Below are 13856 nucleotides of genomic sequence, written 5' to 3'. Positions count from 1 at the left end.
CAGCAGGTTCTGGCTTGCAATTTATTAGAGAAATGTGGCTACAACCCTCATTACACGGAAAACAGCGCACTGATAAATGTATTAACCGGTACGTAATCCTCATTTCAATTAAAGTTCTTCTGACTGTAAGTTAAAATAGTGATACATATTTGAAAATTCTATTATCATAAGTTCACGATTGACGCAGGAAAAAACTTTAGAACAATTGAAAATTAGATATAGTAACATTAAAAATTCGCAAAACATTATGTATTCAAGGTCCGAAATAAGACGAAAATGAAGAGAGAGAAAATTACGTTTAGGGTTTCATTAAGTATTTATTAACGTTTAGAAATTTGATGTTTTTACCCCTGAAATGTGGTTATCGACATGCATCGATCGACGGCGGTCAGCTGCGCGTATGCTGAAAATTTCCGCCGATGCGAGTCGGATTGTCTCTTTCAGGGGCAAAAGCATCAAATTTTTAAATGTTAATAAACAATTAACGAAGCCCAGAACGCAATTTTCTCTCTCTTTATTTTCATCTTATTTTGGACTCTAGAACACGTCCCTTGAATTGATATTGCTTATTAGTAGGTTTACTATGTAACAAAATCAAAGGATGTAATATATTTAGAAAACGTGTAACTTTTGCGGAGATCGAATAACAATACAAACTTTAAGAGGAGCCTACGCAGTTTTAAATCTGATTGACATTTCTATTTTGAAAGACGTCGACGGTATCCCCGGTAGTCAACGAGGCGGACAGCTTTTGTCTGACTATATACGATTGGAGAAAGCTCAGTTATCTCGAAGCGAGCCGACACCGGAAGCGGAGGCTGGTGCCAAACTGTCGAGGAGAGTACTGACATGCTGCTGGGGAAGCATGATGACCGTATTGACTACAGGATTGAACCCACCCAAGGAACAGAATAATAAAGGAATTCTAAGTAGAGACGGTAGCAGGCGGAGTGTCAGAGATATCGTGGTGTTAGCATTGGAGGGCCTTCACAAAGCTGCTATCTTGAGCAACATACTTGGTAAATTAAAAAGAATCAATAATTATTTTTTTCATTTTAATTGTTCCTTTAATCTCGTTTTTCTCAGGACTGCAAAATCGTTGCGGTTCGATATTCTCTCAGTTAGTGAAAGCTGCCTGCACGGAGCAGTCGATATCAAAAATTACGAGGACGAAAGACGTTCTTCGTCTGAAATTACAAAACAGGGCAACGAATATTCATACGTCGCACGCTTTAAGCATGGATGTTATTCTGGGCAAGGGTTTGGAACTCGGTAGCCACGGCAGCGATTGCTGGCCACATGTTTTTACGTAAGGCATCATTGTTTTAAAACACAATTGCTTATGTAGGGTCTTCAGAAAGTGTTGGACCCTCAGTTATTTCCAAAAGCACACATTTTTTAGAAAAATGTTAAATGTAAAGAAGAGATATTAGCTAGTGTTTTGCGGGGGCCCGATACTTCCTGAAGAGAGAACCTGTAGAAAATGAATTTCTCTGATTTGAAAAGGTGTTGCCTCTACGTGAGCAAATTAGAACACGATTTCTTTGGGAGAAACCAAAATCCATCGTTGCCTAAGACTCAGCAGAAGAAAGAGAAGAAAGATGCATCGAATAGTGACCCGAAAGGAAGTCAAGATAGATTAAAGCTCAACTTTAACATTGCCGATGAAGAAGAAACTTGGTAAAACTCTTAAATAATTAAAAATAAAATATTTACGGTATTAGTTTAAAAAATATGTTATAGATATAAATTTTTTTTATCATTTTTATTGCAGTATACACTCAGCTTTTAATATTTTCTTTTTATGCATTACATGCAGTGTTTATATTTTTTATACATTTAATTTTCTTATAAATGAAAAATGTCCGCGATCTACTTATTAAAAAAAAAAATGAAATCATTGATTGTTTCAGCGTTGACGTCTACAGCTTTTTATCTAGTCCATATACACAAAATCCCAGTACAGATACCATCCCAGAAATCATCCAAGAATCAAACGCAGACAGCCAATTCAATGGAATACTTCCGGCTGATTACGCAGCGAAAATCATCTGCGTGTTGTCCCAGCAAGTTGACAGATTGTTCGAAAACGCCGCACTGAAATTAAATCTCCGAGCCCTGTGCTCGTTCCTAATGGCTCTCTGCAAAGCTAGCAAAGCGCAGTTATTCAAAACGACTGACGGTTCTAAGGACAATAAACGATTTTGGTGGAGAAGAAGCAAACCGAGAGAAAACGAGATGAACGTGTTACTACTGGCACGTTTAGGAGAAGTTATGTTAAAATGTGTGAAGAGCGGAAGACCGCTGATTCATATAATGAGGGTAAATTTCTATGTCAGGCGATAATTATTCTCAAAAATTCTGGATGAATCTTGTGATAAGAGTAAACCAAGAATTCACTGGACTTCGTATTTCTTTGCCAGGTTTGGAGTATTTTGGGGCCACATTTCATGGAGGCGGCCTGCCACAAAGACCGTAGCATTTCGAAGAAAGCTGTTCAATGCATCCATGATTCGATGGCAGCTCTATTAAACGAACAGGTCGAACTGCCACATTTTCATTTCAACGAAGCGCTCTTCAAGCCGTTTGAAAATCTCTTGTGCCTGGAACTCTGCGACAGCGATGTTCAAGATCAAGTGAGTAATGAAATAAATTAAAAATCATTATTCGTAGAGTAATCTTTTTGAATTAAACACGTGCAGATCGTTAGCTGCATCTGCGAGTTCGTCGAGACCAACAGGACCGAGATTCGATCAGGGTGGCGGCCGCTGTTCGGCGCGTTGCGGGTAGCTTCGGTAGGCAATTCAGATTCCGTCGAGTCCGCGCCGCTGTTAGAAGTCTTCCGGGTCTTCCTGTCCACGGACAACACGCTGGTGTTCGCCAACGCAGCGCTAGATTGCATCCTCTGTTTGTTGAGACACGCGCGCGGCATGGGCGAGACGGACAATCATCAGGATGAGCAGGATCAACTGGACGCTGCCGAGTCCAGAAGAATGAGGCTCTGCGTAGAGAGCTTGAAATATCTTCTAAGCTGCAGCGATATTCTAGCTTCGATGTACGGCATGCCAGCTTGCCCGATCTTTCATTCCGCTCAGAGAATCCAAGTCTCGACCATCCCTCAATACGTCGACCCCACGATTCCCAATTCAGAGGTGATCAGATTTGATAAACACGCGGAGTCGATTCAGGAAACTATACCTGAGAGATCGCACGATATTCTGATGGATAACGTTTACACTATCACCACATTGCAAAGCATGGACAAGCCCAGCGGTATTTTAAGGGTCTGGTACATTCTGATCGAGGGTTTGGCTAGTGCCACTATGATATGCCCCAAACGATATCAGCCGCATACTCTGGAAACGCTGTTCCATTTGTTGAGGGATACATTAAATGTCCCTGGACCAGCTTTCGGACTGTACTGCGTGAATCATTTGTTGCTGCCGATGGTTCAAAACTGGCTGAGGAGGACGTCGAAGATTTTCAGAGGGTGGGACAATTTCGCACCTAATTTTAAACAATGCTGCGGACTCACCACGGATCTGGTCGTCGACTATCTGACGCATTTGCAAGGTGACATAAGGATATTTAGTAAACAGGCTGTGGATTTTGTGCATTTATAAGAAAAATGAATAAGCAAAAAAATATTAACGTTGCACTTAATGTATAAAAAGAAAATATCAAAACAGAATGTACGTTGCAACGTTTAACATTAAATGACCTTTTCTAGATTCTTCTATAAAAAATAAAAGAAAAACGAAAATTGTTTTCTCGTATTGTTGAAGGTGTAATTATTATTTAATCTGGTACTATAAACATTTTATTTTGCATAAAAATCTACAGTCGTGCAAATGACAATTTTATTCAAGTATGTGATGAAGGGAGATGACGATCGATCTCTGTTCATATTTTTAGGACCTGAGGTGGACAGGAACGACGCTTATTTAACCGCGACGACGCTGATGTTGAAGCAATTATTGTTGGTGATGGCTGAGTGCGTGGTCCAGCCCACAGAAAGCATAGCTCGACTCGGTTGCGCCTGTATTAGGTAAGTCCCTCAATTCAGCTAACAAAAAAAATGTCCAAGGGTGTCAAAGACCTCTGCCCACTTGATGACTCACTATCGAATTAAGATCACTAACTCGGAATCGTGACAAACTTTAAGCTTATATGAGCCATAAGGTCTCTGCCAGAAGTTTAAGAATTGCGATAGAAAATTATGTCGAATATTTGAAGAGATAAATTAGAAAAAATATTTACAGAGAAGTAAAGTATCCAGAGGCAGGTTGCTCTGCCAATTAATAAATCCAAATTCGCAATCATTTTAATCCAATAAATGTTTCCGAAGGTATACAAACGTATTTCATTGACTTATTAAATTGATTTTGTTGAAAGTCGAGGGTAATAAATTAACGAGGGAAAGAGGAGGAAGCTTGAGCACTGAGAGAGAAAGAGTGAATCATAACGCGGAGGTATACGATGGAATGTCCATCGACGGAGGTTAGATATATCGTCGTTACGGGCGTAGCGTGCGTGTAAGATGATAACGAAGCTTGACAGGCTGTCCGGTGGGATAAGGTAGCCACCGACACTCGACACCCCCGGAGCGTCGTGCCAGTGACTAACGCACACAAACCTATACCGAGACAGGAGAACGAATACCGGCTCTCTCCATCCTGTTCCTGTTCTCGGGGCCAGCTGGGCCCGTTCTCCTTGCGCGCACGAGTTTTCTCCTTGCGTACGGCCCCGCGCATACACGTCGACGCGCGTGTAACCCGATCTCGGTCCGGGGTCGATCGCAGAGTATCGATGTACCAGGCGTGCGCGGAGTTTAAAAACGGGACAGGTTCGTCAGGACGGATAGCCAGCTCTGGACTAGCCAGACCAGGCCAAGCCGGGTCCCCGGCACTGTGAATGACGAACGGGGTTCTGATCTGAAATCTTAGGAGTCACCCACTCTTGGTAGCAACCCACTTCTGGATATTTAACAGAGAAGCTGACAATGAGTGAGATTTTCAGCGATGCAAAACGTATCTCCAAGTATATCAGAAGGATATTTGCTTCATGAGGATGTAATGCAATTAATAGACACTTGACATTTTAGTATATTACATAGACATACGAGAATAGACCGAACGCACGGATGGGAGATTGAAGGACAGAAAATTAATGAGAGTTTCTTTCTTTCTATCAGTGTGTGAGAGAGAGATAGAACTCCTCTAAAGCAGGATTGCAAATAACTGATTAAATCTTTAATTCAATTGAATACTAATTAACAATTGACTTAAATTAAAGTTCTTCCAATTAAGAATTAAAATTTAGTCATTAATTGTCAAGTGCCTTCTTGAAAAGACGAAAGTTAAAACTGACGTACTGTGGTTTTGATTTCATTCAAAACAATTTACGTATAACCATTGAGCTCTATAGAGCTATATGTATATGTAGATGTGCGAGGGCGTATGTATACGTCTATAGTCAAAGTTCGTTGCTCCAAAAAAGAGTAAATTCATCTTGAAATGAACTCTAGTATTAATCAGGACCATGTTATTTATCTCGGAGGTTCTGGAGTGTCGACTTGTTTCCTTCAGGCACGTTTTGGTGAGCAGCGGGCCGCTTCTTACTCCGGAACAATGGGAGGTTTGTGGGGTGGCTTGCTTCCGCGCTTGTTCGAATTCGCTGCAGGAGCTGCACCAGTTGACCATGGCTTTCTCGCCGAGGTCCGAGTCATTTTACGGAGACGTGGCGCAGGTGAAGGTCGCGGCGCGACGCGATGCCACAGCTGAGGAGTCCGAACGTTTGCGACAACTCACCGCTCAGGTAGGTCAACGCCACGCTTTCCGTATTTCTAAATACATGTCCTTCTCTGTATAAACTATTTGTATGGAAAAAGAGAATAAGTATATCTCACTTATGGCTGTTTGACGTTCGTTGTGCTTCTCTGTTTTGTGCCCTCACGCTCGCCACGAGTTCTCAGCTGAGCGTCTTACTAATGATTCATACAGGGGAGTCTTGTAACGTGACGACTTCGAATAACTCGCAAGGTACTCGTTGTACGATACAAATTTTTAATCAACGACGGCCGAATGTATGCGAGTATGCGTCAGTAGCGCACGTGTCGCAATAACTGCAGAAACATTAGAAAATGTTCACTCAGAATACACAAATGCATTGATTGTAATGGACACCTCTTGAAATTAGTTTACATATTATAAGTTATTAATTTTAAGCCCTCATTGGTATAATACTTTTTCACTCAGAATTTGGTGCTTTATTGAAATTCGAAAAAGAACATTGGACATTCCGTTTAGAAAACTGAAGCTGATACTCATATCTCGATAAAAAACTAAAGAAACAAAAATAGAGTACGCGTGTCCCCTTGGAAGCGATGCAACATTCGTTTTTTTATTGCGCGACGAACATCTTACGAGTTATTCGAAGTCGTCATGTTCGAGGCTCACCCTGTATATTCAAAAAGAGCAGACCCCTTCTGGCTAATTGAGACTCTTTGCCGCTTCTCTTTTTTCCTTTCTTCCATATCTGCTCTTCGATGTACATACGCGCAATATTCTAGCATTCTATAATAGCTAAAGGAATAGTTTTCGAAGTAATGTTCTTAACGTTCGACGAAACGTCTGTCTTTGCCATCAGGAATTTGAAATTTGTCTTCATAAGGATTTATATCATATATTGTTCTAATTGGACATGAAAATACATAATTCTTATGAAAAAGACAAGAAGACCGTGGACTTGAAACATTCTCTTAGCTATCGCAACCACCTGAAATATCGTGGTGAACGAGCGAGAGTTAGTATAAAAGAGAGTTAGATAGAAAAGAAACGCGTGTTGTCGAGAAATTGCCTGTGAGAGAGAGAGAGAGAGAGAGAGAGAGAGAGCGAGAGAGCGAGAGAGACACACACGTGGTGCCCTCCTGACCTGACTTGCTCCCAGGTGAGCCAGCTGCGCGAGGTTTTGTCCGCTATCAAGAGGCAGAACGCGGCGTCACTGCCTACGACACCTTTCCAGGACTCGATGACCATTGAGACGACACTGATCGACCAGCACACTACCTCCTACTCCGTCGGTTGTAGGCAGCACACGACACCCCCCGATTACACTAACACTACGTCGAACACGGGCCCCCATTGGCTCTAGCCGCCCACGGTAACTCACGTCATGGATTTTAAGAGAGATGAAAAAACGAATACGTTAATCGGAAAAGTGAAAGACTTTAGGAAAAGAGCAAACAGACGAACGAATGTGCGAAATCGCATCGATTCTTCTTCCACTACATAAATTATTATTACGAGGGAATAGATTGATTATACGATTCGCGGTCGGGGTTGAACCGAAAACGACTCGTTATGTAATTTAAAGAGATTGATGCTATGACGAACGTGGTCGTTCTGTCGACAGGCCTGCTTTGTTATCGAGCTACGTTACTGGCGAGAATCCATTGCGCAGCTTTTATGCCTTATGGAAAAGCTCTAGTTCCTTGAGAGAGAAATTATAAATATATATATATATATATATATATATGCAGGGTGTCTCAGTTAAAGGAGCCCATTTAAATATCTCTTATGTCGTACATAGCTCACGCGACACACACATTGTGATCTACACAGATTTTCTATTTTTCTGTTGCATCGACGTGCCTCGTGATTCGTGCGCTTTGCGTATGTATTGAGCTTGCATATGGATGGCTGATATCACGGTGGTGTAGAATTAAATACCTCCGAACGGTTGTTTTAATGATGAGAAGGAAAGACAAGTCTCCGAACCGGTTTTTAACCAAATTCTATACCACTGTTGCAATTCTGATTGTTAAAAAGGGATAAAACGGATAATAAGATCTTTGTACTTGAGACTATTTGCGTATTGTCAACACGTTCGTTGTTTTTAATGTATTTTTGTACCGGCTCGAATGTGTTCGATACAGAATGTGTCCAAATACAGATTGCTTTTATCATTCGCTGATTCGTTCTTATATATTGCACCCCTTTTTTACCCCTCTTTTCTATTCTTAAACAATCGAGTTTGGAGACGAATCGAAGTAAGCCTGTCGACGCGACAACTGCGGCGACACGATTTGGTAATCGAATATAAGTATCACCTCGTTTAGATGTTTGCACTCGCTGGTAGAAGGCACAAATCAGGCTGCAGAACCTCTTCGACGAGGTCCTTTCACTTTCACTCTTACCTTAATTAATCTTTAGACCGTCGAAATATCGCCTTAACAATGGATTGTTACTTTATATGACATGTATCCTTCATATAATTGCAAATTTGTGTGACTTTTTCAAGACGTAACGTAATTAATGCTGGCGATCTAAAAGTTGAAACATTAAAGAAGTTCGATCGATAAAATCAGATGTACGTGTCGAAGAATGAAAAGCAGGGCACAGCCTAACCGCGAGTAAAACGAAGGTGCTCTGAATAATTGATTGATTAATCGAGGAAGGACCTCGTCGTCGTTGGCCGAGATGTATCATTTTAAATTCAAGTTGGCACGGTATTGCGTATCACCATTAAAATCCATGGCTTGAGTCCATGGCTAGAATTTCACTGTCACATAATATGTACGTGATGAGAGATACACGACACCTATTTCTAGAAGCTGCAGCTTTCGTAGAATGCGCACACGTTTACTCGACTGACCGAATTTCACGTACGACCATCCTGTTAGGCTCAGGAATAATCATGTAAAATAGTAATCATCACCCCATAATCTTTGAATCACCAATGATCATAGGAAACATTTAGCCACACATCATCATCGTCACCGTCATCACTAGCAGAACAGGAATTGACGATGTCACGCACGATTGCTTCTGTAGCTTCTCGAATCAATTTAGTATGAAGACATTATCTCGTTTATTCATTCACTTGAATCATTATAGCATATATTCAAATTACTTCGTCATTATCACCAGTGATATCACAGTACATTTATTAATAATCAATTATCATTAGATTTGTATGAAGTCACATATCAGGAAAAATAAGATGCATTGCACATATAAAAACTTATCCCATTCTGAAAAGACTTCTGAATCGAGCTTCTGGTGATAAAGATATTTTTCTTATAAGCTCTTATTATTATTAAGAAAATGTGTTGAGCATCTACGGAGAATCGTGCGATGAAAACTTGATCAGGGAACAACGAGAACTGAGGAGATTATTGTGGCTTCAGGTGTTCCTCTTGGAGGAACAACGCGGTGAAGACCCTGCCAGGAGACTCGACGACAGATCCTACATTTTCCTCCTGTATCCACCCTCGGTGGGTTCTACCCTCAATCCCGATCTTTATATCGTTAGAGTTCAGCTGAGGGCACTGGTGGTCGGTCTTCTGGTCCACCAAATGCTTCTCCACTGTGTCGCCAGTGTCCTTCTTCGAGGGCCTGACTCGTCTTTTCCTAGGTAGGTACATTTCTAATTCTATACATCGTATTGTAAAATCCATTATATCATTATAAATTATCATTACTGGATCTACATTTTTCCATGAATGAAATCAAAATTTTGCCATCCAACATACGAATTCAAGATGTAAGAGCTCCGCAAATTTTTTAAAATTCTGCACAGTGTGTTATCATTTTTTTGTTATTTTTATTTGAGAGTTTATACAATTTTAATCTATAAAAATATCAAAAGTAGAGTGCAGTATTTAAATGACAAAAAAAATTGTTGTTTAGAATTCTTTAATCGGGTTCCACGAACATTTTATATTGCACATTAAATTACATTAAAATTCGAGAACTATAATCCAAATGATTAATCAGTATTATCAGAAGATCACATGATTTTGATTCAAATTCCAGTTTGTCAAACGTGATACCGCAGTCAGCCGTGCCAACATCACCGAAAGCATTCATCCCCGGGTTTTTATCACACCTAAGCGCTCATCACGTGGACATCTTCTTATCAGTATTGGACCTATCATACGCTACATCCCTGAAATTCGACTCCCGTCCCGGTTTGAAATTCTTGCTACAAAAAGTAGCCAATTTGCCCCAGCCAGCGAACTTGTACCGGCAAGCTGGCGTAGCTTGGACCATAAAAATCGTCACATTATTCGAAATCTGTCTTCATGAGATAGAAGAAACCGAGACCTCTTTGGACACCGTGAAAATTATCCTGAATTCCGATGAAAAAGGTTCTCTGAAGGATCCGAATCTTCAGAAACTGTCAAAATATTTGAGACAATTACGTACCACGTTCGAAGAACTTTGCGAGAGTTACGTGGATGTCGTCCTGGACGAGGACGGGAAACATGCCAAAGTAGACAATTTCTCTGATAGGAAGATATATCTGTTGATAGCGCAACCGGACGATTTCCCGGAGATACCGAATAGGGAACCGATCAATAGAAGATGTTTAGCTACTCCAGCGCCAGTAAAACTACCGAGAGACATGGAAGAAGATCAGGACCAAGAGGTCGAAGACCAAGACGAGGATCCCGTGGAAGATCAAGAGGACATCGAGAACTATAATCCAAATCTGGACGACGAAAGCGGTTTGGAGGAGCTTGGGCCGGAGTGCGAGGACGATCCCAGGCCGTTCAGACTGTCTGACCTAGCGGTGGAGTACTCTACTGATTCCGGGCCGCAGTCTGAGCCAGAAACGGACGACTCCAGGCCACTGTCCAGATTAGGATCTGTTACAGAGAGGACTGTGTATCCAGACAGATCCGGAGGAACTTCTAGCGAAGGATACATCGACGGAAAATACAGTTCCATCACCCCGGCACCTCAGCAATTAATTAACGAGGAAGATAATCTGTTTTATAAGCTCGGATCTTTGAGGAGAACGGAATCTGTCGATTCTTTCGGCACTTCTGTATTGGAATTGAAGTCGACGCATTGTGGTTTGACTTACGAGGAGCTGAGTTCTCTGCGGAGATTGAAGTTGCAGAGAAGAAGAAGTGACGCGTGTCTAGTGACGAGGAAAAGTTCCCTCAGATTCGTTGAACCGATTGGGATGGATGATTCTGAGAGGCTGCCGCGCTTCAGTGCGAATCATTTCCGATGTAGATCCGTGATAGAAATGAGGAGAACCGCCGCGTCGACTGTGTCAAATTCCTCAAACGACTTGGACATGTCGCCAAAAGTTTCGTCGAAGATCGAGGAGAACGCAGAGCAAAATTACTCGCCTAAGATCTTTGACAACATCGACGAGCTGTTGTGTGACTACGAACGGAGTAAACGAGGCTTTCGAACGAATCCGTTTTTGAAGAAAGAGGAGGAGGAAGTCAATGATAGTATAGAGCTGCCGAGTCAGGAGTCGGTGTTTCAGAAGAGGACTCAAGTCTGCAAGGATAGCGAGGCGCATAGAAAAGCTTGGGCCGAAATGCTGAGCACTGTGCTCGATTGGACCTTGGCTTTGTCTGTGAGTTCTATCATAATAAATTGAAAAAATTGTTGTGCAACGTATGGTACTCTTCCCCATATCGATTTTTTGGTTCTGGTTTTTTTCCAAACATGTAGTATTACGATTCGTTTGTTGTTCATTGTTTAGCATGTTATCTAGTTGTAATTATTGTTCGCAGGACGATCAACTGATTCCGTTGCTTCCTGTTTTCGTGAGCGGCGTGCGGATGTTGACGAGACACGCAGTTGACCAGGTTTTAAAGCAGCGGCTGTCTGCCCTGTTCCACCGAATTGCTGTACTGTACGGGCTAACGAGCAATTAGGGACAGCTTCAATACATCTGGGAACAGATGTATTTTCACAGCACCTTCTAAAACCGCTGGCCAACACGACACTGATTTAGAAACTTATTTATGTATTCTCGTGATTGATGTGAAGAACAAGCTCTCATTCGCTGATTTTTCATCAAGGTAAATTGGATTTCAGTCAATATAGTTTTCAATAAAATAAGAAAGACTAATCGTCAGAGTCAATGTTAGCAAAGAGCAGATTAATTCTATCAAAAAAGCATACTACTTCTTAAATCATAAATTCTTTGCTATTATAACTAAAAATCAGGATCATTATAAATCTAAACATTCACGGTGTTTACAAAAACAACTTTCGATTTTTCAAAGTATAGTTACTAAAGAATTGCAGAGAATCACAATATTATCAAGGATGGATAAATCTGAATAATTCTCTCAGCGAAAATGCGAGATTTCCGAGAGCAGATGAAAACTAAAGAGAATTCCTCGTGATTAATTGAGAACCAAGTGAAACGATATTTATCGGCAAGAGGAACCTTTTAAAACTGTGGACTGTCTCTAGTCCGCTGGACGCGTCGACACGGAGAGACAAGGATTTTATTTACGATCAGCTCCGCACGCACATCGTCTTCGATCCTCTCGTTTTATGCTCTTTGCGTTTAACTGTAGTTTGCGGTCCACTCGCAGAGCGTCGGGAGGCTTTGCGACCAGCGGAATCACCGAACGGACGTAACACACGGCCAGAGTTTCGATACGTTTCGTGAACAGCCTAAAGATTCTTTGAAATCTCCGAAAAGATGGATTCCCCATCTCTTAATAAAAATCTGGTTGGCTTACAAGAACAATTTTAGGAGAAATCGAATTTAGGAATATGGAAGGAATGGATTATGACTTTTTGAATTTGTTGTCTCCGAAGTATTCATCCCTGTTATAGTTATTGTTGCTTTCTTTCATGAATGAACCAAGTGTCGGAGAGTTATTAAAAGCAAAGGGGGAGTAATTAAGTTGTTACGAGTTACGGAATGAAGGAAGAAGGAGAAATAATTGGGATAAGAAAGTCGAGTTGCTTTATGATGTTGCCAAAAACGTTCTTATGTAAAAGAATCGTAGAATCGAAACAGAAATGAAGGAACGATTGCTATGACATTTTATTGTAAATAGTACTCTTGAGGGTAGAGATCGTTTATCGTTGATTTTCATGTTTAGCCGACGACTAGTAAATGGTTCTCCGTTTCAATTGTCGCTTCGATATATACTATAATCTCATATATATTATACACATATATTTTGTATATCGTTTGTAAGTTAGGGATGAAACGAAGAATAATTACCAACCGTTGTATAAATCAAACCAATATTCCCGAAAATCCTGCGATTCCATCGGTGTTGTAAGTATTGTTGAACGTCGGATTGTTAACAAAACGAAAATGTGGAGGGTTTACTAATTGATAATAAAAGGTGCCTACGTAGACCCTTTGTTTTCCTTTCCTGTTTATTATTGTATAACGAGAACTACGAATAATCGAACACATCCTTTAAATAAAACTGTGGACAGTATTAACGATAATAATAGTGTTTTTAATCCAACTAACCATTATTGTAATGTAAGAACGTGTAACGTTCACTTATTCCAAGTTATAATAAAATTGTACAATTATATTACTGTGATTGGTAACTGAACATGTGTTTGCGTTCAACTCTGAATTAATACAACTCTTTATCCGTCCCATTAAAAAATTAATTTAACTAAAATTAATTAATTCAAATTAGAAATATTTTTCATTATTTCAGAAATAGAATAATAAGATTCTCATTGTTAGTTTTTCTATCAGTTATTTTTTTTGTACAATTCAATAATTGAACAAAAGATAGTCGATTAGGATTGCGTTCGAGAGTCAACGGATCTGAAGTATCGAAGGTGTCGACGATTTCCTGCGAAGCGCAGTTTAAGTTCCTTTTAACGGGCAGAGGGAAAGGGCGGGTGAGAGTCTTGTCTGCGGTCGAGTCATCCTCGTAAAGAGGGAAGCTTACGAGCGACGGTCGCCTCGGCTTATTCCACGCTTTTATTCCCTGTCTCATTCGCCGTGGTTGTAAACATCGGCGAAGAGGGAAGCGGGACAAAGTATTCGAGAGACGACGAAAATATGATGAACGTGAGGATGAGACCGCGGTGTCTTTCTCA

At 40.7% G+C, this 13856-nt stretch overlaps 1 protein-coding gene across 2 annotated transcripts in view; it reads left to right on the top strand.

Moving 5' to 3' along the window:
* Nucleotides 1-13354, top strand: part of LOC108622261 (brefeldin A-inhibited guanine nucleotide-exchange protein 3) — a 21153-nt gene extending 7799 nt beyond the window's left edge. For both annotated transcript variants that reach the window (XM_026811360.1, XM_018020025.2), the window contains exons 12-23: nucleotides 7-88; nucleotides 711-1019; nucleotides 1087-1309; nucleotides 1507-1680; nucleotides 1914-2322; nucleotides 2424-2636; nucleotides 2703-3573; nucleotides 3916-4048; nucleotides 5589-5817; nucleotides 9191-9417; nucleotides 9819-11385; nucleotides 11546-13354. In XM_026811360.1, coding sequence (XP_026667161.1) covers nucleotides 7-88; nucleotides 711-1019; nucleotides 1087-1309; nucleotides 1507-1680; nucleotides 1914-2322; nucleotides 2424-2636; nucleotides 2703-3573; nucleotides 3916-4048; nucleotides 5589-5817; nucleotides 9191-9417; nucleotides 9819-11385; nucleotides 11546-11689 — 4581 coding nt within the window. In that variant the 3' untranslated portion in view covers nucleotides 11690-13354. The remainder of the gene's footprint in view (nucleotides 1-6; nucleotides 89-710; nucleotides 1020-1086; nucleotides 1310-1506; nucleotides 1681-1913; nucleotides 2323-2423; nucleotides 2637-2702; nucleotides 3574-3915; nucleotides 4049-5588; nucleotides 5818-9190; nucleotides 9418-9818; nucleotides 11386-11545) is intronic.
* The last annotated feature ends 502 nt before the right edge of the window (nucleotides 13355-13856 follow it).

Source organism: Ceratina calcarata, unplaced genomic scaffold (genome assembly GCF_001652005.2).
Source record: "Ceratina calcarata isolate Rehan_Ccalc_2016 unplaced genomic scaffold, ASM165200v1 scaffold211.2, whole genome shotgun sequence".
Lineage (NCBI taxonomy): Eukaryota > Metazoa > Arthropoda > Insecta > Hymenoptera > Apidae > Ceratina > Ceratina calcarata.
This window is presented reverse-complemented; position numbering and strand designations above follow the sequence as displayed.